This window comes from Fundulus heteroclitus, chromosome 20, assembly GCF_011125445.2.
Source record: "Fundulus heteroclitus isolate FHET01 chromosome 20, MU-UCD_Fhet_4.1, whole genome shotgun sequence".
Lineage (NCBI taxonomy): Eukaryota > Metazoa > Chordata > Actinopteri > Cyprinodontiformes > Fundulidae > Fundulus > Fundulus heteroclitus.
The window spans coordinates 19,458,676-19,485,889 of NC_046380.1; the positions used below are offsets into that span (position 1 = coordinate 19,458,676).

Below are 27,214 nucleotides of genomic sequence, written 5' to 3' on the forward strand. Positions count from 1 at the left end.
AAAATAGTTTTAAAAACTGGATTTTCATGTTTCATGGTTAAACAAGTGACTGTGTACCAGTGGGTGTTCTTTGGATTCTGCCTGCAAGGCATTACCGAGGGATATAATACCAACAGCTCCATTTTGCCCGAGCCATAGTCATTATGTAACTTTTAGATTTTTTTGTGGAATACACCGTCTCCCTTTTTATGTATATATATATATATATATATATATATATATATATATATATATATATATATATATATATATATATATATATATACCGTGCCTGTGTTCAGTATGTTTTAAAGAGTTAGTTTCCATGTCATTTCACATAGAAGCCTTTAAGTTTCTCCATGGGACTGCGATTTAAGTGGGTTTTTCTGTCCAGATGGACCTAATCTAAGGCCAGAAAAGCCTTACAATCTAGTTTTTAATCAATGTACTATTTATTGACGTTAATATTTCACAAACCAAAAACAGTTTTCTTTTAGAAACTGCCTTGGAATGTGCCCTTTAATATGGTGCTACTTCTGAAACAGCTTATTGAGTGATAATTTCAATATCAGCACCAAACTATGATCTAATAGCTCCACAATGTGACATTTATCTTTCATAAAACATGACATTGATGTACTAGTAATTATTTTTTATTAAAAAGAAACAGATTGCACCCCGTTTACAGAAGAGCAGCCAATGCTGCACACATTTGTCACATAGAATGTACGTAAGCTTTATGTGTATTTAGGAGTTGTATACGTTGCCCCTCGTATTGCTCATTGCAGAACGTTGGATCCATTGGAGTTCTTAAAAGTTATGTTCTTGATTATATATCATCTATTTCACATATCAATTTTAGCTGTAAGCAGAGATGAAACAAAACAACTGTTTATAATTTATTACAGTATTTAAATTTTCATTAACACTAAACAGTTAATGTACAGGCAGGTTTTCAATAAAGGTGACTACACAATTGTTCAACTTGGCACACAAGAATGTTTCCCCTTTTTTTTCTCCATTAATCTCTGGTTTGGTAATGACACTGTGTACATAATGTTTACAGCAAAAAAACATCACTTAGCCCCAGAACCTGTTGAAACCAATACTTGGGCTTAATTTCAAAAGAAATAATGATGCTTGTATCACACAAACCCATATTTTATACAAATGTGTCATGAGATTAAAAATAACGCAAAATTCTGCCGTATAATATAAAAAAAAAATGGTCCACATGATCCCCCCCCCCCCAAAAAAGTTGGTGGAGTCCAGCACATTTAGTTCAAAAGCTTCAGGGTGGAGGTTGGGGAAGTAGTTTGAAGACATTAGGAATTCCCATGATGAGATCTAGGTCAGGGTCTCTCCTTTGGTCACCTGTAAGAAGATACAGTTTAATTTTACTGTTAGATCACTTTGAGTATACCGGGCACAAGGTCAGTCTGGTTCCTATACTTACTCTGGCCTCTATGTATTCGATCCTCCTCTCCAATGCTGTTAACTTCTCGTTGAGGGTAGCCAGACGAGACCGACAAGACATATCTGTTGGGGTTAGAATAAAATAAGAAGTTAGGGTTTGATGGTATCTTTTTAGCATGCCTGAGATACAGATTTTTAAGTATGAATTTTGATTTTTTATCAATCATGTTAATTTAGTGTAATACGTTGGGACAAAACCACAGTGAAGTAATAAAAGCGGCCAAAGAGCAGTATGTAAACACGTAAACTTACATACAAAATGAAACATGTATGCAAATAAAAAGAACATAAAGCAGGTCGACTGTTGATTCTAGCACTCATAATGTACAAAAAAAACCAAAGCGAATGGATAAATTGGTTAGGTAGCTCAGGATGCTAAGAAATGCTAATCACCCATGTATCACGATGTGTCCTGACCTTATTTTGGTTGTTTTGAGAATCATGGAATCCATGTGATTATTTTTAGGGAGAAATTAGAACATTTTGATTTGTGTATTAGAAATGTACACATAAGAATGAGAAACGCGTCATACAATCGTTCTCAGATTTATATTTACTGATTATAACTTCAGGTATGATAAGCTGTCATTTCTTCAAAATTTCTAAGAGAAAGCAGAATAAAAAAAAAACCTAAACTGCGGCTGAACACAATCTTACAAAAAGAGCAGCTAGTTCAAGCATCAGTGTAAGTGGAAACAGTTGCATTAAAATGGGCTGATCTTACAATGAACTTCAATTTTCTTTGAGATACAAAACTAATGAGGAATTAACCAAGCTTTTTTTCAACTTAGATTGGTAAAATATATTTTGGATACCATCTTGATTTGATACGGGAATACTGTCACTTTGTCTTTACCTTTAGTGTCTCTTAGGCAAACTTCTCCAATTTTGATATTTTGTGGTTGAGTGCTCATAGTTCAGTGAGTTAAATGGTGTTTCATGTGCTCATCTAAACCCGGGGGGATTGTTTCTTTAACAGAGATCAGTTCATTTAAGATCAAATAACATATTTTTGAGGTTTAAAACAAGATACGACATTTTAAAAGTACTTTTGCCAACAGAAAAGCCTTCATAGCCACGTGAAACGTTTATGTTATTCAGATGTGTTGAGCCAAGAAAACATCAAAGACATCCAGGACACCCGCTTTTATATGTCCTCTGTCAATAAAAGACATCCACCACTGTCCATAGATTGCCTTTAAATCAATAACCAAACTGCCCTCCCTCGTCAGCCACAATAATTAGTTTGAGCTTTTCGAGTTTAAACGCAGTGACGCACAACTTCCTCAAATTACTGTTCAGACTCCTAAACTTCTGTAATGTAATAAAACACACAAAAGACTAATTATGTGAAAAGATACTTCCACTTTTAAATCACAGGGTAGGGTGCCAGTTGGTTAGGTCTTATTATTAAGACAAAATTTTGCCTGATGATAAATGGAAATATTAAACTTTACTTTCTGAACTTAAATTCAGACAAGAGTCTTTGTCAGGTGTCAACTGTATTATGCAGGTTCACAGTTTAAAACATAAGGTTATCACTCTTTGACAACTTTTTTGCTGTGCTCTTGGCTGCCTTGTGCTTTTTAAAATGTATTTATTTTATTAATTTATCAATTTTGGTTCTGAAAATTAAAAGTCATTATGATCTATAGGCTTAAACATCATTGAATATTGAATATTATGATATGAGCCTTTTAAATTTAAACGGGGGCAATTTAGCTCTTTGAAAAGAGGAAGAAATGGAAAAAAAAAAAATCACCATCGTCAAATGGATCTTTAATTAAAACAATTCCATTTCCAATCTAGGCCTTATTATACTTTGTTCGTTAACAGTAACATCACAAAGTTATTCTTGACAATATACATATGGGCAAAAATACTTAACAGGCCAGCTGGTGAGATTTAGATGCAGCTCTAGCTATCAGCTGTTTGACCAATAAACACGGCCGACGAAACGAGTGAAACCTGTTTAAGACAAACATAGCGCTATTTACACTGTACTGTCTTTCGAAATTTGAACTAATTTTAATTCTAAATCTAACAAAAAACAAAACAAAGATTAGCCTCAAATCGGCGTTTAGATGTCCCAAAAATGCAGGAAGCTCGAAGCTAACAGCTAGCTGGGAGTGGCCATTAAAGACATCAACAGCTAGCAGCTAACAGCAGCTACACGGCTAGCTCGACTAGCTAACCTGAGCTTTCCAATCACATTTTACACACTATTCGGGACTTCGTTCGCTGGAATCTTACCAAACGAGTTGAGGAAGTCAGCGATTTTCTTAATGCTGCTTGTAATCACTTCTATGTACTCTCGATTCGCCCAATCTTGATGGATCTCTCTCTGCACGGGATCTTCCTGGCCAGCCATGTTGGAGGATGAGATGCAGCCGCGGCTCGGCGTAGCCTTCAAGCAGGAAGCGTCTCTGTCCACTGTCACAAAACAAAACAAAAATACAGACAAGAATTTCAATCAATGGGGACGCTTACTCGGAACTTTTTTATTTTTATTTTTTAAGACAGCATTTCCCTGCTACTTATGCTTCACCTGTATTTTAGTAGTTTTCAAAAAAGCAGTGAACATAAGTTAGGTAATCAGTGACCTAACTTATTTAATTTTGAGATTTTTGGACTATGCTGACGTCATGGCTTAATGGTATTATTATTATTTCACTACCCAACACCTTTCAACCACACACCCTCTGTTCTTTACGTCATACACTCACCTCCGACCACTTTATTAGGCACAGCTTGCCAGGAGAAGTGGCTCCCCTTTTGCCCTCTGACCTACCTGAATTCTCCTTGGCACAGATTCAACAAGGTCTTGCAATCACCTCACACATTTGTGTCCACATTTTACACGTTAGAACGTCCTAATTCCAATAACCCGATTATTTGAACTTTGTGACCCGGGTTATTCTTATCAGAAATTGTCTTCGTTGTTATTGTTGTGGACCTTTGTGCTTTGCTTTTACTGATTACCTCACACAAAAATGGTGAAACTCTACATATAAACTATTTAGTATTGTGATTTAGATCCACCCAATGTCAGTGAGACACACAGAACATTCGCCTATTCATGCACAAACTCACACTTAAGGGGGAGTAAGAGCCCAATTAATTTAGAAGTCATGTTTTTAGACTGAGGGGGCAGAGTACCCAGATTGCACCCACACATGCACAGGCAGAACATGAAAACTCCATAAAGACCTCAGGCTGGGATTTGTAGCTGACCGACCAACTGTGCCACCGTGGAGCCCTGTAGAGATTTAGATGTCATCCTTATATTCTTAAGTGACAATAAGAATATATTACAGCTATGTAAAGACTTTCGCTGCACATTCTGATTGTAATTAAGAGCCTGTTCTCATTGATTTAAATTTCTAGATGACTTTGACACAACAATGTAACCCTGTTTTGTTTTTTGATATATTTGGATTGTGTTCATTCCTATTTGACAATATATATGTTTTTTGTATTCTTGGTTTGCTTCCTTTTTCTTTACAGCACTTTCTCCCACCTTGCTTGGTTTTAAATGTAACTTTTAAATAAACCGACATAGTCTTGGACAACCCTGCAACACAACAAATGCATAGATATGTAATAATCGGTTTCTGATTTTTTCTGCCAGAAGAATCTGTAAATAGATTACACAACACTTTCTTTGTACACACAACTTATCTGCATTTAGCATATATGCTTTTTATTGCAATATAAAAAGAACGTCTTACAAAAAACATGCACAAATTTATCTTTTTGTCCAAATATTGTAATTGTGGTACAGACAGCGGTAAAGGCAAACATTTACATCTGCATCAGAAACTCCCTACACAAAAACGGTTTCCAGGAGTGTCGTCATTAAGTAAATGGGTTCAGGAACCAAGTGCGTATACCACTGAAGGTATCACAATCTTCAGAATGCGGTTTTACTGAAGCTGTGAGCTGGGAAAAGCTTGATAAAAGTACCCAAAAAGTAGGTGTGCCTGCTGATAAGTGTGTCTGAGTTGGAGTGGTCGATATCTTCAACAACCAGACCACCAGAGTGTCGTTGCACATTCTACTTGGTCCTCTTCAGCAGCTCTTTGATGTCTCCCTCAAGATCAATGGTGAGGAAGTTTCTGCTGTAGCGCTTGTAAGGCTCCCCGTCAGCGCCGATCAGGAACTTCTCAAAGTTCCAGGAGACGTCGCTCCTGCACACGGGGCTCCAGATGACGAACTTTGGATCAGTCATGAGAGACACGGCGTCGTCGCTGGGGACTGGAAGCTTCTCCTTCAGATAGACAAACAGGGGGTGGGCCTCCTTTCCATTCACGTCCACCTTTTCAAGGAGCTGGAAGTTTGGTTCGAAGCCATTCCCTGGACGGACGTACTTTAGGCATTTTAGAATTTCGTCGTTCCTGCCATTCTCCTGTTGTGCAGAAACATTAACATGGATATAGATGAGTTGAAACGCATCAGAGAAAACAGAACAGGGCTCCCATGTGCATTGAAAAATAAGAGTAAAATAAGCAATGCAATAAATAGTTTGCCTCATGTAATCAAGTGAGATTTGGTAGTTTAGGGAAATAAAGTTAATCCAACAAATTCAGCCTACTGCTTTATTAATATTTTCAAATAACACATAAACAGTAAAAGGCATAATAAACCCTTATTCCGCCAACTTGTATACACAGTCTATATGTTAAATATATTATTAAAGATTGAAATATATTTATTTATTTTTTACCTGATGTCCAAACTGATTGCAGGGGACACCCAGGATAACGAGTCCCTCTGCGGAGTAGCGAGAGTGAAGCTCGTTCATCTGCGTGTAGTCCCTGATGGTTGTTCCTCAGAGAGACGCCACATTCTCAATGAGAACTACCTTCCCCTTCAGCGCCGAGAAACTGAACGGGTCACCGGACAGCAGCTTGGCTGTCAGGTCGTAAAACCTTTTAACGCTCCCAGCCATTTTTTGCGATTAAAAAAAAAAGTTGGATAGAGACGCTGTGTACTTTCCCTGTCAACAACTTTTCCTCGACTCCAACAACGCTTTGAAGGGAGCGGGGCGGGGCAGGGCAAGCTGAATCAAGCGCTCTTCAAGGTTTACGTGCTGCCTTCACGTCGCCTCGGAAGTCGGAACTCCGTTCTGACAGGTGTCAGACCCTAGGTTAGTAATAGGGCTAAGAGAACAAGCCTTTACAAAAAGATAAACGACATATGCCCATAACACTACAAAAACCTAAACAATTTACGCTTGAGGGCTTAATATAGTTTCTCAAAGACAGTCATATTTAGCATAGATGTGGCATGTGAACTAGTTTTCTGACATACGTGTTATACGGCCTTGAGTCCAGTCGTGATATTTCAACAAGATATTCCACAGCCAAGACGTTTTGGAAAATGTCATGCCCCCGACTTTGTGATGATGGCCCTTTTCTGTTTCAACATGATTAAGTGAACAAAGTTCTTTAAAGACATTAATAAGCATATTTTGGCATGGAAAAACTTAACTTGCAAGCTGTCCTGACCTCAACGCGACATAAGACTTTTTGGATAAATTAGAGCCGAGACGGAGTGAAAGAATGGTAAAAAAAGAAAAAAAAATCCCATAAATACAGTCCTTTGCACAAGAGTTGAAGCTGTTATAGACTTTCATGTCCATATAAATTAAATTGTGCAGCACTGTCATTCAACTTATTTGTGCTATGTGAATATAGTTAATATTGATATTAACATATAACTGTGTGCCAAAAACATGTAACATCCTATGTATTAAGATTGGTATTCCACTCGAGCTCATGACTTTGTGAAAATGCAGCAGATGTCACCATTTTTTACAAAACGTTTATTCTATATATTTATTTTTTGGCAGAAACAACCAAAACTGGACATTTTTGAAAAGACAAAGGGCAAAACATGGACCGATACTGTGTATGGTTCAATGCAATACCAACTGTTAAAAGTGTAAATTTTATTCACACCTTTGGATAAATCTCTTAACTGCAGAAGTCATACTGGATAATACGCTTAAATAGGTGGCTCAGGTAGCTACCTTCAACTTAATTCCGACTTGGAAAGTTAGGGGGGGCCGTTGTATTTCATGTTCCTACTTGAAGCTCTTAAATTCCGAGTTTAACTTGAACTCACCATTACTCTTACGAGCTACTTTTTGATTTCTCCCTATTTTTAATGATGAATTAGCGGCAAATAAATATCTCCTAACATAAAACTCCTACTAACAAGGAAAATATTATTCATAATAATAACAATAAAAAAAGAAGTGTACTTTGTGCAATATTTTTTGTTTTTAAGACATACGATAGAAGATATAATATAGTTTGACGGTAAAGTAGCAGCGGTTGTATACTGTTTGTTTTATTTACCAACAGTAAACGCGAACAGGAAGTCACGGAGAGGAAATGAATCACACAAATTTGCAAATTTGATGAAACGGCGGACACACATCCCCGCAACACCGACTCGTTTCCTTTACAAGATTTGAAACTGTCACGTCCTTCACCCCTTTCTTTTCGGCATAAATGGTACATTCCAGGAAGTCCCTTACAATGTGTAATCCAGTGTTTTTTTTTTTAATCGGGTCTTTGTGGGAGGAAAAAAAAAACATTTTGAGTAGCCTAAACGACGTATTTAAACAACAACAACAACGACGACCAAACACGTTTCGATGCATGGTCGGCCCTTGAAAGAAATCCCAAAATAGTTTCCAGAGTTCAGCAGCCGCTGAACCGGTGCGCGGTCTGCTGGAGAGGAGCTATCATGCCAGACTGCTTCGGTCTGTGCGCGGTCCTACTGGCTCTCCTCGTTTTAACCGTAGCAGGCTGTGTTTTTTACTCAGGACTCTTTGCGGATATCGTTGTGCAAACCTGCTCCCCTGCCATAAAAAAGCTAACTTTCGCCTATAAGTTCAAAGAAGGAGCATACAGAGACAGCGGGGAACTTTTTAACGAGGCTCGCAGAGTCGGACTTGGACTCCCGTGTCTTGGAGTGTTTTATAGCCATCCTAAAAAGGTAAACATGATTTTTATCCCCCACCTCCTCCTTAATGTTTTAGATCTGTTTTCTTTAGATACTTTAATTCAAAAGAGATGGGAAAACGACTCTGACCGCATGTGGACAACCAAATAAAGATATCTGTTCATTAACCCAATATCAAAAACAAACAGATACTTTCCTCAGACTACGTTTGTTATTAATGCAACTATTTGTTTTTTTTTAATTAAAATATTTTCTAAAAAGGGAAATAATTTGTCCATCATACAATGAAGGTGTATGACAGACAAGCAGTTGTCTGTTTAATTCACGATTTACTGAAATGTCAACTTAAGATATACCGAATAGCATGCGCATATGTATTTTCTTTATAACTAATATACAATAAAGTGTAGGTATATTATTTCTGAGCATGACATATGTAGATTAGTTTACTCAGGCGGCCGCTAGATGGAGATAATGTCATTCTGGAATCCCTTACCTAAACAATAGATTAATAAAATTGTGAGATCCTGTAGTTTCTTTTTTGTTATACTCTTACATTTGGGACATAAATCAAAAAAGATGTTTACATTTCGATTTTTAAAATCTCTTTTTATCTAAGCACTAGTTTATGCAAACATGATTTATATTCCAAAAGTCGATATAAAGTTGTGGATGTGTTATAGTATTTAATGTTTGACATAATGTATATGTTTCAGGCTTATAATGTTATTAATGTTTTTATCAAGAGGGGTTAAGTAAATCATGGCTTATGATCTAAATGTGTAATTCTCAATAGTTGTTGTTTTAAACTGAACCTATAGGTTAAGTTATGTTGTAGTTTTTAATCCTTTTTTTTTTTTATTTATTTTTTTTTTTAGTATGTTGCTTCCCTAAATGATTTGTGTAAAACGCTGTAAAGCTGCACTTTTGTTTTTCCTGTGTTTATCATCATTGCTGGCATGAAATGTTGCCCAAAATTTCAGATTTAGAGATGTGGTCTTAAATCCTGCTGTGTTCAATTTAAATGAAAAATATCTGCTGCAGGATCATTTCAGCAGTAGCCACATAGAGTGTGTGAGTCACAAACAACAACAAAAAGTCGGCTATGGGATGCAATGGGTACATTTGAGTGGCTATATAGTTATGTGGCAAATGTTACAACTGTTGTGTAATTTTGCATTTATTTATTAGTGAGTACAGCAACTTTTCTGCCTTGTTTTGCTGAAAATACCCTGTGACAGAAAGTTGCCTGGCTTATCCTGTTAGTTGTCACCAGCTATAATGAAGTGATGTCATATGCAATTTTATGCTGATGGACTCAAATAATGAAGATCATATTATTACAGATACAGTTCGAACAAAGCAATTACAATTGCCACTGCAATGTAGATTTGCATAGCAATTAGAAAGTCAGTGAACTGCAGCTAATATTATCTTAACAGTTTTAAAATGCAATAAAACCCCAAAATTATGGGTTTCAAGGCTGTCAAACATTTTACAGCCAGTCTTTGTTATCTTGGATGGTTCATTGAAAGGATCAGAGATATTTAAATATTAATTTAATCCTTTAAGTCTTAGTTTGTAGTTTTAGCTTATGTATATGGAGTTAGCTTTTAATTTGCAGCTCTTCATAAAGTTTAAGTTCTGCAAAAGGAAAGGATATATGTTCAAAGTATTGAACATATAAACATGTTTTTTTTGTAAATGTGTCTGATGGAGCTGTTGAGATTAAGCTTATATTGCATAACAGCAACAACCAAAGTAATCCACAAAATTTCCCCATAAATGAAGTTATGTGTAATAAAATGGAATGAAGGAGAATGGAAATTGAACACATTAACCCTTTCAGGACTTGAATGAAATGAACCTGGATTTATTTAGATTTTTACTGAGTTGTCCAAAAACATGGTGGATGGAGTGACAACTCCAATTTTCAGTTTCAGTTAGTTATTCAGTATCACTTTGTGTTTTTGATCGTGAGAAACAATTTTAAAGGGAAAACAAAAGCAGCAACTTGTGATGGGTCAATACAGAGACCTCTCAAGACTTTTGCAAACCGTCTTTGCAAACCATTTTGTCGAAACCCCCCCCAAATAGATAGTTGCAGAATTGCTTCTAAACCTCTACATTGACACGAAAGACCAGGTGTTTTCACAGGTTTTGTGACAGGAGTCGGAAAATAATCTGAGGAGTTGTTTTACGTTTGCAGCACAACATTTGGACAAGCCAGTGGTAAATGATGTGGGAGTAAATTCAGGTCAGATGACAATAAAATTTAATTATTTGGATGTCATTGTACACACTAGTTTGAGAGGAAATAACACAGGATATCACCTGAAAACCAAGTCTAACGGCGAGTTGCCTTTACCTCTGTTTTTATATTTTAAATCATCATATTTGGCATGCTTTTTGGAGGACAGTTAAAGCCTTATTGTTTGGTTATAAGATGAAGTACTCAGCTGTTGTCTTGTGGCGCGCTTGTCTCATTCAGCGTAAGCCTGTCTCTTCACTTCAACATTCACCTACAATATACAAACACAGAGATAGATTCATATAACATAGCACAATCTCTTTTGGTTGAGTGCTGTGCATGTTTGGATAAGTCTGGTAATTGTCAGGTAGTAAATCACAACTTTTATTCACAACTGCTGTTTCCTGGTTTCAGTGTTGTGAATGAAGAAAACTGGTTCCATGGACCTGCAAATAATTTATTGGTTCTGGGAGGATGAGAATAGAGTATAAAAATGTATTCATTCACAGTATAATTATCATTCATTATTATTTTAAATGTAGGGAGAGTTATAAATATTTGTATACGGTTTAAATAATGACGATATATATACACAAATTATAAAACTGTATGTGTGTGTATGTTATTATGACTTACACAGTAACATGCATAATAATAAAATGTTGCATAATATGTAAAAAAATTTGCATCATCTATAGTTCTGCGTGTGCCCTGCAAAATGTTTCAGTCCAGTTAGTGGAAAATCCTGTAAGGTTATTAAAAACTTTCTGCTCCATTCAATTATGAAGGCTGTGGGATGGTGATGTGAAAAGTGTTTTGGATCACGGTGTTGCATCTTGACTGTTTGCCTCCATGGCGGCTTGACCAAGCTAACACCAAGCATAAGTGGAAGTTTGGAAGTGGGAACATCATCACTGCTTCAGCATATGTTTACAGGTATAAAATTGAGGGAAGGTTCAATGGGTAATTTTATAGAGATATTATTGACAATAATCTAAAGCTAAAACAAAGGTGGAATTTAAAGAAAGACTATGACACTGGAAACAAGCGCGGACAATTAACTGTGTTTTTTTTTTTTTAGAGGAAGAGCTGTTGGAATAGCCCAAGTAACTTCTGACTTGAATCCGATTTAAAATCAATGAAAAAAGAAGTATATCAGAGAACATAGAAGAAGGGCCCCAGAAACTTCTTAAACCAAAGATAGAATGACTCAAAGTTTTACCAGATGGGTTCATGGGATTCGTTCCTCCATTAGGGAGACATTGAGATCACTGAAATTGTCATTTCCAGAAAAAGTTTTTTTCCTTAAAGCATTTCTTAAATCTCAGTGTTCAATATCTATTGCCTATGTTGTTCCACTTTAATACACAAGGTATTGATTAATTTGTTTCAATTTGTACATGTGGAATACTTGTATTATTACCAATATTGAGAGGTAAACTTAATGTCAGTTGCCCCTTCAGAAATATATTCAGTGAGAAAAAAAGCTGGCATGTTTAACACTTATTTTACCCGCTGTAAGTTTTGGAAAGCTTTGCCTAGAAACTGTGGGCAGTATTTTGAGTGTAGATGCATGTAGTTTACCAACAACAAAGTCACAAAGGAGCTTTCAGATTAATATCATCAATGTTATAACGGCCAAACCCAAACATGTTGATGAGACACTGAAACTCATCAAGCCCTGGAGCATTAACAGTTAAGGCCGATCTCTTTCGCGAAGATCTTCTTTGCTAAATCTCCTTGCCCATCCGTTTTAATAGAAAGATACTGTAGACATACATTTCACAGTGAAATATTCAAGCCATAAGTCAACTTGAACCTTAGATTCAAAAGTTATTATTACTAACTTAAACAATACAACATTAGTGACACTGTGCAAACTTCCCATAGCAACCTGATGGAATGTAACCAGAGTTTAGAGATAAACTCTTTCCAGCTCTGCTTCAAAACGCCTTTGTTATGCTCATCCCATTTTTTTTTCTTTCCCCAAGCCTGCAATTAGAGCGGTGGGTCCTGTTTCCTCTGCACAGTCACAGCCAAGTCTTGATCTAAGTTGGAATAATTGTCGTAATGATCTCGGCTCATTAGCGACTGAGCCTCGGGATGTCATTCAGTAGCCGGAGAGAGTGCTCTCATACAGGAGCACTCTGGTATTTGGTGTCCAAGCAGGCAGACGCAGTCCGCTGACATTTGCAACGGGAAGCTCTTGTGAAAAAAGTCCCGCTGACAGAGGACGCACACCTGCGTGGCTCTCATATTCTGATGTCTACGTCCTCACTTTTACCTACTTTAATCACTTCCTTTGGAGAAACAAAAGACCTCGATGAGAACTTGATTTGGTCCTGAGATTGTTGCCATGGATACGGGGCTCGAGCAGCTCGGTCTCTGCTCCTTAAAACGGCGAGCTTCACATTCTGGGCTACGCTCACTGAAGCTTCTCCAATCAGCCTCTTCACAGCCTTCAGCTCTACCTCTAAGGCTCAAAGTATAAATCCAGGTGTGAGGGAAAACCCTTTGTCCTCGAGGAGTCTGTAGGAGAATTAAGCACAAATGTTGTAATAAATACTTGCATTCTATATATGAAGGTCAAGGAAATAATTCCTTTACTTGCAGCATATGCTGGATGTTGTGTACATATATTTAGCCCCTTTTACTCTCATACTGCTAAATAAAATTCCCTGCATCCGATTCCTTCCGATGTACACATAGTCCTTCTGTGTGTAATTTATTCTCAGTAAGTCCAGCTGTTCTGTGACGGCCTCCGATGTTTGTTAGAGCACATTACTGATCAAACAGCACCATCAAGTCCAAGGAAAACAGCAGAAAGGTCAGCGATAAAGTTGGGGAGAAAGGTTAGGTTATGAAGCAGTACACCATGTTCAGAACATCTCCTGGTGCACTGTTCAATCCATCATCCCTGTTGTGCAATTAAGCGTGTTTAAAGTTATTTAATGTTTATTAAATAACTCTCGGTCTGTTATTGTCCGGTGAATATTAGCTCAATCAGCTGATATTAGGACAATAGTTTAAAGGATGAATCGAGCACTGGCATTTGTGTAGCTGCACACTCTGCACACGTATGGAATAAATGAGTGACAATTTCTCTTCAAGTACAAGAACAGAAATAAATGAGCATCCAGAGAACTCCATGATATAAAGTTTTCCTGAATTAACTATATATATTTCAATCAACAGATCCTCTCTGGCTAGTGAACTTAACTAAACTACTAAGCAAAATTAAGAAACTAAGGAATTATGTACCCGCAAAAAAACAAAAGGACAAACAAAAAATCGCCATTAGAATGATTCAGTGAATCATGGGTTCATTGCAGATCTAAGTTAGAGAACCAAAGTTCATCTTAAAGAATATGGAATGAGGTTAGGTTAGCTTAACTAATTTAGAAAAACCTTTGGCATCTGTTCATCCCATTCACCATGCAACTCCCAAGTTAGATAAAATATTATTTGAGGAAATAACATTTTAAAGAATGAAGAATCCCCCGGTGAACGCTGGAGATAGGCATCAGCAACCCCATGAGGGATTAAGCAGGTCAGAAAATGGATGGATGGATGGATTTGCTAAACAGAAATTAATAAATTTAAGACACTCAATTTTTATCCAGAAAATAATTAAGACTCAGAGTGGTGACTTAAGATGCTAGAGGGCGCTGTAGGCGAAAGATTGACTGGAAATGATGTGTCAGGGCACATCTGAGTCATGTGGTCATTAGCTTGATGAGTTAATCTTAATTTACACAAAACACCATTAAATTGACATTAATGTTCCCTATTAATGCTGTGCTAATGCCGTGGCACTGTCGGACGATGGTGGAGTGAAACAATAGCGAGCATTATGTTTTAACAAACCGTAGTTATGTTTAACGGGTTGGTAGCAAGTTATTAAGGAGGCTGAGAAACAAACAGCCAATTTCCGTGGTAGTCGGCTGCATAGTTGTCAACGTTGACTTCACAGAGGGCAGGCTGTCCTTAGCTTCGATTCTAGCCTGCGCACATGTGGTTGCGGGTCTCCAAACTCCATTAGGGCCCGCGGTCGCTTTGTCCTTCTCCTCACGAGATCCATGGAAAAGAGAAAGCGTCTCTCCACATGCAGCTGGCCTTATAGTTTCAGTAAGCACCCTGCTGTGAGAGGCAGTCCCTTGAGGAGGGAGTCTCTGCTGCTTCTTTTAGCATGAAAAACTGTCTTATTTTATTTTACTTGGCTGAAATCACAACATCAAAAAGTGAAAAGCATCTTGCGCAACTGCAAATGCACCAAGATACATGGTTGGCACAAGCCGTGTCGGGGGACACAGAAAACATTTGGGATGAGATGCTCTCGTCAGATGAGACCAAAATTCAAAGCTCCTTGCAAAATGCTATGTGTGAAACAAAAATAGCCCTGCACCTCACCCTGAATACAGCCTGGTCACAGTGGCACATGCTGGTGGCAGCATCATGCGGTGAGGATAGTTTGTCAGGGAGGCTGGTCAGAATCGATGGGAGGATGAATGGAGCTAAAAACAGAGCAATCCTGGAAGAAAATCTGTTAGAAGATGCTACAAACATATGCAGAGCTTCACCTTCCAGCCGAACAATGACTCCAACATACAGCCAATGGAGATTAAAGCTAATCAAGGATGTGTTTAAATGTTTACAAAGCACTAAAACCACTCAGAAGTGAGAAATAATCATAACCATCATATAACAAAGACTGAGGTTTTAAGCTTCTTCTTCTTCTTTAACTTCCTGCAGTAAGTCGCTGTGCTGCAGCACAGTGCTTTCAACTGTTCCTTTTAAATTCACATTTGAAGTGTAAAAAGTGCCTTCATTGTTAAAGACTGCACTTTGTTTACTATTTTGAAGAATTAGTGGAAAAAAAATCTAATTAAAGATTATAAATTATACAGCTGGTATTCATACCTCCAAATTGAGACTACGTGAGTTTGTATTGTGTTAACTAACACCAGGCATTATAGCGACAGTAAACGATTCATATTAAAAAAACGACGGTACTTTATTCATGAGCATAGTTTTTTTTTTTTTTTAAAGAAACAACAAAGGAAAGTGAATACATGAGGGGGGTGTCTGCAAGATGCACTGTACAAGACACCGAGAAATGTGATTTATTCACAGAAGAATTTCTGACACCAGTGAAAATACAACAGAAGACAATCCAACAAATACCCAGATGAAAGTAATGGGTAGATCATACTGGAATACTTGATACTCCTTTTCAGTGTTTTAGGGCAGTGTTTTGGGATCTTGGGAGAAAGATTGAGTGAGATGACAAGTAGAAAAGCTGCAGATTGACAAATGCGGTTGCCCATCATCTGGGAATGATGTCCGTGTCACGGCGTGATGAAAGCTGTGGGGATGGCAGCGGGTTGAGGGGACGCTCAGGAAATGAATGTCAGTCTTTGGGGCAACTGATGAAATCTCCTCTGTACTTGTTCTTTTAGAAAGTTATTTTTTAAACATTTAAGACTGAAGCTTTACACAATCTGAGAGCATAAAAATGCTTTGTATGCTGGAGAAGACACTCAAACTGTATTTTTTTCTGTCTCCTCTTGCTTCAGCAATGCATATTCTGCTTCTGCGCAACTGAGACTAAAGACTACAAGATTCCTGGAGTTAAATTTTTAAAAAATTTTGATTTTTTTTTTTTTTAGAGCCATCAATGTATTGAAGAAACATCATAAGGTATCACAGCTCAAGCAGTGAAAACAAAGACTGAACTCCTATTAGTGTGAGGCATAGGCAGATTGTTTACTGCACCGTCTACCCTTAAATGGTCTCTCCTGTTAACCGAGGCTGCCAGAAAACGTTAAATAATACCAAGTTTGATAGTTCCACCATATTTACTAAATAATCCCCCAGTTGTTCTCCTCTCATTGCAGTCGAGGAAACTCTTGCCTTTCTGTGGAGCATTCATTTAGAGAGTGTCTCTTTTAAAGTGGGAGTAAGGAACAGGGACTGCTTTTCTGCCAATTACCCCAAATGCTGCTCAAATAAACACATTTATCTTTTACTTAGGAGTCTGGCTGACAGCTCAAGATTTTAAAATTTGTGTTCTCTAACTTCATTGAAACTGTTGCTTTTCATAAATGCTTTCATTAACGTTGAATTTAAGGATTATTGTCAATAAAACCAGATGATCTGAAAATTTAGAATAAAATATTGTTTCTATAATTCAACTTTATAAACTTAAGTTTTTCAAACCATATTTTTCTTTTTACAAACAAGAGGCTTTCCGCTGGTGACATGCCCCTAACAAAGCATACGAGTTCAGTGTTTTTCTATTTCCGCAGTCATGAACTTGAAGATTTAACATGATAAGAGAGGCCTTTAGAACTTCTTAAGATGTTGTTCCTGCTTTTTTTTCTTCTTTTTAAAAAAAATATCTCACCTCACTGGATGAGCATGTTTGCTTGGACGTGCGCTCCTGGGAAGACTGGCAGCTGTCTTAAATATTTTACACTTGTGAATAAGCTTTGTTGCTGTGGGATGATGGACTTTATCATTGAGAAATGCCCTTCACAGACATCTTTAAAGGTCATTGCTGATACCTTTCCGGCTAGGCATCGTGCGCACACCTGACTGAAGTTTGCTGGTCCGGGAAAATACAATGATCACTGTACAACAAATTCACTTGTTGAAGATGTCAAAACAAATATATTTATCTTCAATATACTCCTTTTTTTGGGTAGCTTTGGCTTTGTATTAATTATTATTAATACATTTTAAAAATCTTTTTTTCATAGATATCTGCTCCACTGTGCCGCTATGCTGTTGGCTGTATTCTGAGTGAGGGAGAAAACAAAGTTGACGAGGAACTTCTACAACACTGCAAGGCGTCGGGGTTTAATGTCTTCTCCTTCCCCCAAGTCACCCATGTGATCGCTACCTCATTCCCTCACCGAGCGCTTTTTTCTACGTTCTTCAGAGAGAGAAGAGTCTACCCACAGCTTGAGAACTACATCAAGGTATGTAGAGTTTAGGGCTCTTTGTGACAACTGAGGTTTTGTATGAAAAGTAATATCATCGAAATTATGCACTGAATTTTTATTTTTCAGTTCAACTGTAGGGAAATATTTAAAAAAAAATTAACACTATAACAGCTGAAATAGATTTCAAAAGTAAAACTTTTAAGTTTATGGAAAAATCTATACTAAAACCTGAAACATTTTACAATACAAACTAATGTTTGAAAATGCATTAATCCACAAAGCTGTAAAATCATATTTGAACATTTTAACAAACAGCAAAACAGAATGTGTAACCAGTGCTCTAAGTGGCCCGGTGTTATGCTGAAAAGTGCATGCCTCCCGAGATTTGCATGCTTTGTCCCTGGAGTGCGCGGATTAAAATATGAAGGTGTTGCTTGTTCTTATATTGCTTATATTAACGCATTTCTTTTCTCTATACCTCTTGGAAAAACAGTGGTAATTTGGCATATTAGTTCACAACAGTATGGTTTATGAACACTATTAATTCCAAAGTTTTAAATGTCTTTGCACCGGGGTTTAAAAATACAGTTTAGATTCCCTGCTTTTCCACCAACAGAACAATATTTGAAGCACTGTGTCACAGAACGTTTTCTGTAGCTGCCCCCTCCCTTTGGAACGCCCTCCCCAAACACATCCGAGACTGCACTGCTTTAAATCTCTGATAAAAACCCACCGTTTTAAAACTTGCTTTTAAAGTGTAGCTCGGTGTAACTGTTTTGTGTTTGAGTGTGTTCAGTATATTATTTCATACTGTTTTGTTGATTTGATGCACTTTTTTGTGAAGTGTCTTTGAGTGTTCAGAAAAGCACTTTTAAATAAAATATATAATTATTATTATTATTATTATTATATGAAAGACATTATTGCGTTCATGCATTTGGACTCAAGGTGTGTTATTCACCGTTATACAATTTCAAGACACTAAGTTGGAGGCTCAAAACAAAAAACAAACAAACCATTAATTAAGTAGAATATAATGATCTCTCATAATTAATCGTTCTGGTAAGGAAATAAATTAAATACTTTCTGCTGGAGTTATTTTTTTAGACGATGAATACATTTGCAGCCTTTTTTATTTTAAAGCATCTATAATATTACTGTGATCAAAGGACCAATTTACCTTTCAATACTCCTCTATTCTCCTCTCAGAGCTGTGCGGAAAGAGACGTTCCTCCTCTCGTTTTTTTTTTCACTTTTTTTCTCTATTTTATGCTGGTTGTTTTGCCAAATATGACCGCTTTATACAAGCAGGCAATCTCAAGAACATGCTGACAGGTGAGTGCGAATTAATTTCAAATAAATTAAGTGGTTAAATGACCAGTATGGTGAGTAAACATAACAAGTACATCAAAAATAATGATGAGGATGTAAATAAGGTACATTCAAACATTTTGTGCTGTGTGACAATTATTGAATTTCGCTAAGTATTTTCATTATGTCACACATTTCTATCCAGTTAATTTTTTCTAGGAGCACATTTGTGTGTGTGTTTTGGTTCTAGCAACCAATCAGAGCTATTAAAAGACTCCTCACTAAAAATTAAACAAAAAAATTCTGTCGTCTCCTTACTCAGAGTCGCTCTTAGCAGCTTTCTGAATCATCCATCCATCCATTTTCTAACACGTCTATCCCTGTTGGGGTCGCGAGGTGTGCTGGTGCCTATCTCCAGCTATCAGTGGGCGAGAGGCGGGGTACACCCTGGACAGGTCCTTTCTGAATCACTCTTAAGCTAAGATTCCTTGGTAGGAATTTTTAGGCCAAGATAGTAAGAGCTCTCTCTGAGGACTGAAAATCTTTGTGAAGCAAAGTTTTTTTTATGGTAAAAAGTCCTTCATTTAGAAGAAAAATATTGCTTTACAAAACCAAACTTAATATAGCATTAAATGCTATATAGGAAATCTGTGGGGTGAATCAACTGCAATAATGTGGGTGCTACAAGATAAGAAAATAAATGATTTTATTGTCCCACAATGGGGAAATTCAGACATGACAGTGGTGAAACACAGACAGGTACACCCGATTTTCTAACAAACAAGCTAATCTAATCTAAAGGTAGCTCTAAAACAACAGAGGATGAGCCTATCAGAAGCCAAAATAAAAGTGAAAATAAATACTAGAGTAATTATTGCACAATTATTGATAACATTACATACACAGGTAACAAAAAATGAAATATTGAAGTTAAACTGATGAAAAACACCAACCTATTTACAGAACATTATGAGATAATATGCAATATGCGTGATAGTACAGCAGCATCTGGGAGTAGCATAGTGTACCTTAGCATTTGAGAGACAGTGTAAACAATTCATGGGCAGATCAGAACCTGTGCATTAGCATGTTGTAAACATTTGTTGAGTCTGTTGTGAGCAGCAAAGATTCTAAAGTCTAGCAGCAGCTGGGAGGAACGACCTGTGGAAGTGCTCCTTAGAGCATCTGGGGTGCAGCAGTGTGTCACTAAAAGAGCTCATCTGCTCTGCAACAGCTCTGTGCATGGGGTGGGGGAGATTGGCCGTCAGTGATGTGATGTTTCTTATAGTCCTTTTGTTGTCCCACCGCCTGCATTGGGTCCAGGTGGCATCCCAGGACAGAGCTGGCCCTCCTGATGAGATTGTCCAGCCTGCAGAGGCTGTTGTAGGTAGATTTTCAAACCTACCTACACTCGAACAACCGTCAAACATGGTGATGGCAACATCACACGGTGGAGCTTGTTTAGCAGTCAGCAGGATTGGTGTGTTGCTTTAAGAGTCAATGGAGTAAAGAGGAAGGGCATCTATTGCAGTCACCTCAAATGAATGCCTAGTGTTGTGGCCATTTATGATAAATTTTGTGGATTGTAATTTCTACCAATTTAGTTTTCTTCTTTGGGTAGTTAGAATATATTTAAGGTAGTTTGGAATCAAAACTTGTAATTCATTTTTATATTTGGAATTGTTTGAATTAGGTTGTTAATTGTTAGACCCTCCCATTAATTTGAGTAATTAAGAACACACCGGGTGCTTTGTGCAGGGCTATTGTTTGGTAAATGTCAGGTGTGTTGATGGGAGGTTTTGTAAATTATTTTTTGACCACTTTTAGAGCTTCAAAGAGCAAATTGAGATTATTTTTCGTATTCAACAAGTTGCAAGATATTTTTTAGTCATTACTTTGTCTATATTTTTTCAAGAAATAAATCACATATTTTTACAAATCAATCAAGTCGGAAGTGCGTGCAAATCAAACCACCTGTTACCACCCACGGCCTATGTTGGAATTTTTGTTTTTTTTGGAACATGGAAGGCCGCGACACCTAGATAGTTGAGACAAGGATATAGTAAGCTGTTCTACCAGAAAAGTTTTTTTTCTTTGTGGATTTCATGATTTGTACTATAAATACTGAAATAAAAACAGCAAGAAATGTAATACTCATTGTTCACATACATAGAAAACATTTGTTTTGATTAGAATTTGACATTTGCTTACTGCAAACTCCATTCAATTCAATTTTATTTATATAGCGCCAATATTCAATAGATAATTAGGAAATGTATCAATGTAGCCATTTCTATATTTAGTAAAAATTATGAATACAATCAGCTTTGTTTGCCAAGTATGTGTACACAGACAAGATATTAATCTTCAGTTTTGCTTCTGGTCTTAGTGAAGATGTTTTAAATATGAATATATATAAAGGAAGTAGAAATAATTTTTTTTGTAAATACTGCATAAATATAATGATTATACTAAACTGTAAGCTGTAACTGACAGACAAAAGACAGAACAGCAGAAAAAGGAGAAAACTTAAGAACTTTTTAGTTGTCTTGTTAAAAACAACCAATTAAGAATTGAGGGTTTAAAAAATATTTTTTTCCTCACTATTACTGTTTTCACTTAGATTTTTACTTTATAAAAATTGTTTTTGAAGTTTAAATAATCCTTTTGCAAATGTTATAATAAATAAGCTTTATATTGTGCCTTCTTTGTGGTTATTTAAGGGAAGGGAACGTTTGATATAGTGAATCACTGCAAACTCTAAGCAAGCCTTGCTTCGACCAATGCAAGTAAATGATCAATATTTAACCTCCTGATCCCTTCATGCATGACTAAGCCTATCTGAGTTTTTTTTCACTGGTGGAAACAAAAAGTATCTCTCGAAAGGTTTTGCACATGAATACTTTTTAATATGCATCCTTTTTTTTGCAAGATCCTGTGGAGGATTGGACTCTTGTGTTAGGAAGACATTTATAACAGATGAAGAGACGGAGATGTGATGTGATCGTGAACACAGACGAAGAAGAGAAAAGATGAAAACAACAGTAGGAGTGTTTTGTGAATGATGTATCTAAGTGCTGCCAAAAGGATGTTAAGAAAGTGAGTCGGTCTGTGATGAGCGGAGGACTCCATGAGTATGGTGGAACAGTGAAGTGTGCTAAAACAGGTGGCATCGCCGTAGGCTGTCTCAATCGCTGTACGCCTGCTGAAGGGAGGGAAATGTTTGCGTGACCTGTCTGCCATCTGCTTGGAAGCTGTTTCAACCTGGCTTTCCTCCAGTGACACTTAGCCTGTATGAAAGGTCAGCTTATTAGCTAGTCCTACTTGTAGAGCTCAGTATCATTTGAAGCTCTGTCACATTTCATTCATTAGTATTTTTTTAAGCATTTAAACAGAAATATAAAATGTGTAATTTGTTGATAGGGTTACTTATTTTTGTAGTTATTATCATACCTAATTTGAACGTTTTCTTAACGAGCTTGTGTCAGTCTAAGCTAATTTCATAGTGCATTTATTTTCATTAATTTTGGAGACTGTTATTAATAAAGTTGTGGGCACAGCTTTGTTTTCTCGAATTTCACACCAACCATTGCATTTCCTGTGATTTCTAATAGCATTAACTTTCATGAAAATCTTGCAGTGCCCAACATCTTATTCATTCTGATAGACCGATTCTTTCGAATTGCATTATTCATCCACCATAGACTTTTTAGCTTTGAAGAAACTTTGTGAGGCAAGAAACTTAAAGGGTCATCACAGGTTTAAGTCATCTGTGAAGTGAGTCATTAAAAGTTGAAGTGTATTAGCATAAGAAAGGAAGTTTAAACAGGGTTTGTCTGTTTCCTGGAAAAACCTTAAGTTTGATTTTAACAATTTCTAAGTCTTGATAAGGACAAAGAAATTGTGATGAAATAAACTGCAGCCTGAATTTTATGACACTGCTACAACGAGCTTGTCTTTTACATAGATTCCATCCATCCATCCATCCATCCATCCATCCATCCATCCATCCATCCATCCATCCATCCATCCATCCATCCATCCATCCATCCATCCATCCATCCGTCCATCTTCAAATATTTATATTCTATCTAAAGGGCCATATTCCTAGAATAAATTGCTGTTATTGAAAGAATATTTACAAAAGAAACAGATGAGTGAGGAAAGTTTTCCGTAGCTTTCTTTCTGTGAATAAGTATTCTGTTGGTGGTTCAACATATCCCAAATGAGGAGACCTTTTCAAACAAGCTCATTAGCATTTAGCATGCTTAGCTTGTCATGGCAGAATGATTTCTGTCTGTTACACTTTGAATGGTTGCCCCATGGCCAGGCGTGATATTTGCCCTGTCAGACCATCGATTGGCCCCAGTGTTTTTCTTCTGTGCCTTGGCTCTTTCGTCTTGGGTTAGATCACAGAAGCATTAGCATCTTGAGATTTTGTTTTCTTGCATAGTGGCCAGGCCTGCAGATGGGGGTGGATACTAAAGAGGGAGGGCGATATTGCTGACATTCACAGAGATCTAAAGTTTGTGAAAGGCAGATGATGGAACATTTGTTTGCTTGGGGCCACTAAAGTTTCTCGCCAGCACAGAGGTCCTGTGTTGAATGTGAAGCAAGATTTTCTTTGCTCAGTAGAATTGACTGGTTTTAGACTTGTGCTCTGATTAAACTCTGCACAAAGGCTTCTTCTGTTGGCCAAGAGAGGGATTCAAGGGTTAGGTTTTGGACTTGCTGCGCTTGCTCTCAGATTGTGTCTTCTTGTTATTTAAATGCGTGAGGTGGATGTGAAGAATAGCATAGATGCTGGTCCACAGGGCTTGTTAAACATGCAGACTTTAGCCAGCTGTGACGTCCATTCAGAAAGGTCAGAAAAGGTTGTTGGGTTTACATACTCGAAAATGTCATGAAGTCAGTTTCCTGCTAAAAAATGTAGAAGGGTGGTTAAATTGTATAGAAAGGTTGCTTTCAAGATTATATTTTTATGCACACTTTCAAATGTATGGAGTCCTGTTAACATTATTAAAACCTTTGAAATCTTTTAATCCTGTGGGTTTTACTCCAATGTGAACTTTTACGCAGACATCCCTGTCTTCCTAACAGAAACTATTGGTATTCTTTATTTGTCCAAGGGGCTTTCTTTTGTTCTATGTCTGCCATTTCTGCTGCATTGCAGCACTGAGTTGGCCAAAATGTAGACAAGTGTTATAAAACTTCTTTCTAAACATAAAAAACTAAAAATATAAAAATAAATGATGTTAAAAAAATCTAAGTGTCACTCCTTTCACACTGTTATCTCTCTGCTTTTCTCTACATAAATCAATTTCAAGCTATCCTTCACTGTCTGCACTGACAAAAGTTCTTTCACCTAAGCATGTTTATATTTCAGTAAAATTGATGGCTTGATCCCTTTCTGATTAGTTGGGCCAGTAATGATCTGAATGCTTGAGGATACTCATCTAATAGTCAAAGTTTAGTTCCCTGATGTTCTACCCACAGCTTTCTTTAAGAAAGTTTTGCCTGTCATAGCGTCTGATTTGACTCAGATAATAAACACGCCCCTTCTGTCAGGAGTTTGCCCCCAGTTCCTTAAAACAGCAATTATCAAACCACTACTGAAAAAGAACAATTTAGACAAACTACTACTCCAGAACTACAGGCCCATCTCAAACCTCCCCTTTATCAGTAAGATTATTGGAAAACCTGTGTTTCAACAATTAAACAATGAACAGCCGCTTTGACGTTTTTCAGGCAGATTTCCGTGCTCACCACAGTACAGAGAGCCTCGCCTCTGTCAGTCTGCCCCAGGGCAGCTGTAGCTACTAACATAACTCACCACCGTCAGGGTGTGAATGTGTGTGTGTGAATGGGTAAATGACTAAACTGTAGTGTGAAGCACTTTGGAGGTTGTCAAGACTAGTTAAAGCGCTATACAAGTACAAGCCATTTCCCATTTATCCTGATACACGGCACCTCCTTCAGGATACAATGCTTGAACCATTGGATGCTCATGGTCCTCCAGAATGGTTTAGTAGTCCTAGTAGTGACGCGCCCATCTAGCACATGTATGGGGCCAAGGGAATGCCATGATATGGCAGCCCGAACCATCACTGATCCACCCCCATGCTTCACTCTGGGCATGCAATAGTCTGAGTGGTACGCTTCTTTGGGGCTTCTCCACACCGTAACTCTCCCGGATGTGGGGAAAACAGTAAAGGTAGACTCATCAGAGAACAATACATGTTTCAAATTGTCCACAGCCCAAGATTTGCACTCCTTGCACCATTGAAACCGACGTTTGGCATTGGCACGAATGACCAAAGGTTTGGCTATAGCAGCCCAGCCGTATATATTGACCCTGTGGAGCTCCCAACGGACAGTTTTGGTGGAAACAGGAGAGTTAAGGTGCACATTTAATTCTGCCATGATTTGGGGAGCCGTGGTTTTATGTTTTTTTCTTGGTGGTATGCTGACATTACCCTGGATGCCGTGGCTCTTGATACATCACAAAGACTTGCTGTCTTGGTCACAGATGCGCCAGCAAGACGTGCACCAACAATTTGTCCTCTTTTGAACTCTGTTATGTCACCCATAATGTTGTGTGCATTGCAATTTTTTGAGCAAAACTGCTCTTACCCTGCTAATTGGACCTTCACACTCTGCTCTTACTGGTTCAATGTGCAGTCAATGAAGATTGGCCACCAGGCTGGTCCAATTTAGCCATGAAACCTCCCACACTAAAATGAGAGGTGTTTCAGTTTCATTGTCCAACCCCTGTAATCTAGCATTTAAAGGTAGAGTCTGGGATTTTTCTAGAAGTTTCCCCAAGTCCCTTTTTGAATAACTGTGCATGTGCAAGACCTTCATACCTGCTCTTCCCCTCCTCACGGGGATCGTGTGAAAATAAATCTCCCACATTCACTCTGGTCTTATTTCGTTCTACTGAGGCTTCCTCTTCTTCTCATAAACTTGTACGTGGTTTGCTTCTTGTGACTGTCAGCCATCTTCAAAGTCTACAGGGAGAGCAGCGGCACTACAATGAAAGGGGAGCACCGAAGCTAACTGCTAAGATAACTGCTAAGCTAACCGGCTACATAAACACTAGAAGTGCGCATGCGCAGCCAGCAAGCGGAAACTAACAAGCAAGGTGCAAGCACTCTGGTCTTAGCACGTCTCAATGATTGGCATATGGGATAACCGGACTTAAGGGACAGAAGGGTGTGTGGTTAGGACCAAAACCTGCCAGATTTGTCAGAGTTTTTACAGGCCTGCAGCTTTCACAGAAATCTAATTATTTAACCTCCTTTTTCTGATTTCTCATTACATGTATATACTATTGTCAGGATTTAAGGACCATTTTACCCAGTTTAACAAAAAGTGTGTCTGAGCAAGATTACCAACTATAGTTTTAAGAAATGTTCATCTTCAGACTCACTATAAGGTCAATCTGGTGCCTATTGCCATTTCTAATTGGTATTCAAACAAGACAAGTAGCCAATTATGTATTGTCGCTGCAAATTCAGTAGACCAACCAAAGGTTGCTGAGAGGCTGAGATCGAGCCATTCTTTGTCTGGTTAAAAATTTACTTCAAACGGTTCAATAAATCTGCACATGAGAAATATTTTCTTTTGTTTTTGTTCTTTTGCTTTTAAAAGCGATATAATTTCAGGAATAAGAGCTTTATTGTTGTTCACAGCAGCTTTTCAAAAGCTTTTGCTTTTCAACTTTATTCACCAAAGCCTTGGGAGTCAGTTTTATTTCTCCTTTACAGCTTTCCATTGCAGCATCCAAGCTTGTTAAACTCCTTTTCAAACTTCAACTTCAGATTTCAGCAAATTTGTTGCATCAGAACATCCACAGATCACAATTCGTCCAATAGAATTAGATACAGAAGCATCTTCACATACAGTGCAGAAAACTTAATTTATGATGAAAGGACTCTCAACACAGAGGATCCTCGTGAGCACCCTTTGGACATAAACTCTCAGCAGGTAATCAAAACTTTGCAGAAAAGCAGTCAGCACTGCACAAGCCACATCCTTTGGCTGTTCATGAACAGCTTTACAAACTCACCCACAGGTGTGCTCACCTAGTTTCCAATGTATTCATGGTATGCCGCTCCAAGAGTTGATTAATGTACCTCTAAATGGTACATTAAGCGTCCTTTATCTGCAGCTGATTCCTCATGCTGTTTTGTTTTGACAATCTTGCAGCGACCTCTGGAGACAAACACAAGGCCATTGAGAGTTTTAGGGTTAAAAACAGGACAGCTGA

At 37.6% G+C, this 27,214-nt stretch overlaps 3 protein-coding genes across 3 annotated transcripts in view; 1 reads left to right on the forward strand and 2 right to left on the reverse strand.

The window, feature by feature from the left end:
* Positions 1-616: 616 nt before the first annotated feature.
* Positions 617-3,874, reverse strand: brk1 (BRICK1 subunit of SCAR/WAVE actin nucleating complex). Its single transcript, XM_012855991.3, has 3 exons — positions 3,709-3,874; positions 1,436-1,518; positions 617-1,353 (listed from the first exon to the last, which is right to left on the reverse strand). The coding sequence occupies exons 1-3, from the start codon at positions 3,824-3,826 to the stop codon at positions 1,327-1,329; spliced, it is 228 nt and encodes a 75-aa protein (XP_012711445.1). The 5' UTR covers positions 3,827-3,874; the 3' UTR covers positions 617-1,326.
* A 1,258-nt stretch (positions 3,875-5,132) lies between these two features.
* On the reverse strand, positions 5,133-6,507 carry gpx1a (glutathione peroxidase 1a). The gene is made up of 2 exons (XM_012855992.3): positions 6,182-6,507; positions 5,133-5,863 (listed from the first exon to the last, which is right to left on the reverse strand). The coding sequence occupies exons 1-2, from the start codon at positions 6,404-6,406 to the stop codon at positions 5,513-5,515; spliced, it is 576 nt and encodes a 191-aa protein (XP_012711446.2). The 5' UTR covers positions 6,407-6,507; the 3' UTR covers positions 5,133-5,512.
* A 1,496-nt stretch (positions 6,508-8,003) lies between these two features.
* The window catches only part of LOC105920391 (testis-expressed protein 264), a 52,203-nt gene continuing 32,992 nt past the window's right edge, over positions 8,004-27,214 (forward strand). The window contains exons 1-2 of the mRNA XM_036151349.1: positions 8,004-8,466; positions 17,446-17,667. Coding sequence (XP_036007242.1) covers positions 8,215-8,466; positions 17,446-17,667 — 474 coding nt within the window. The 5' untranslated portion in view covers positions 8,004-8,214. The remainder of the gene's footprint in view (positions 8,467-17,445; positions 17,668-27,214) is intronic.

Coding starts and splice junctions, on each gene's coding strand:
- brk1 (XM_012855991.3), bottom strand. CDS start 3,826: ATGGCTGGCCAGGAAGATCCCGTGCAGAGAGAGATCCATCAAGATTGG. Junction 1,519..3,708: donor TGACTTCCTCAACTCGTTTG/GTAAGATTCCAG, acceptor TAACCCCAACAG/ATATGTCTTGTCGGTCTCGT. Junction 1,354..1,435: donor TCGAATACATAGAGGCCAGA/GTAAGTATAGGA, acceptor ATCTTCTTACAG/GTGACCAAAGGAGAGACCCT.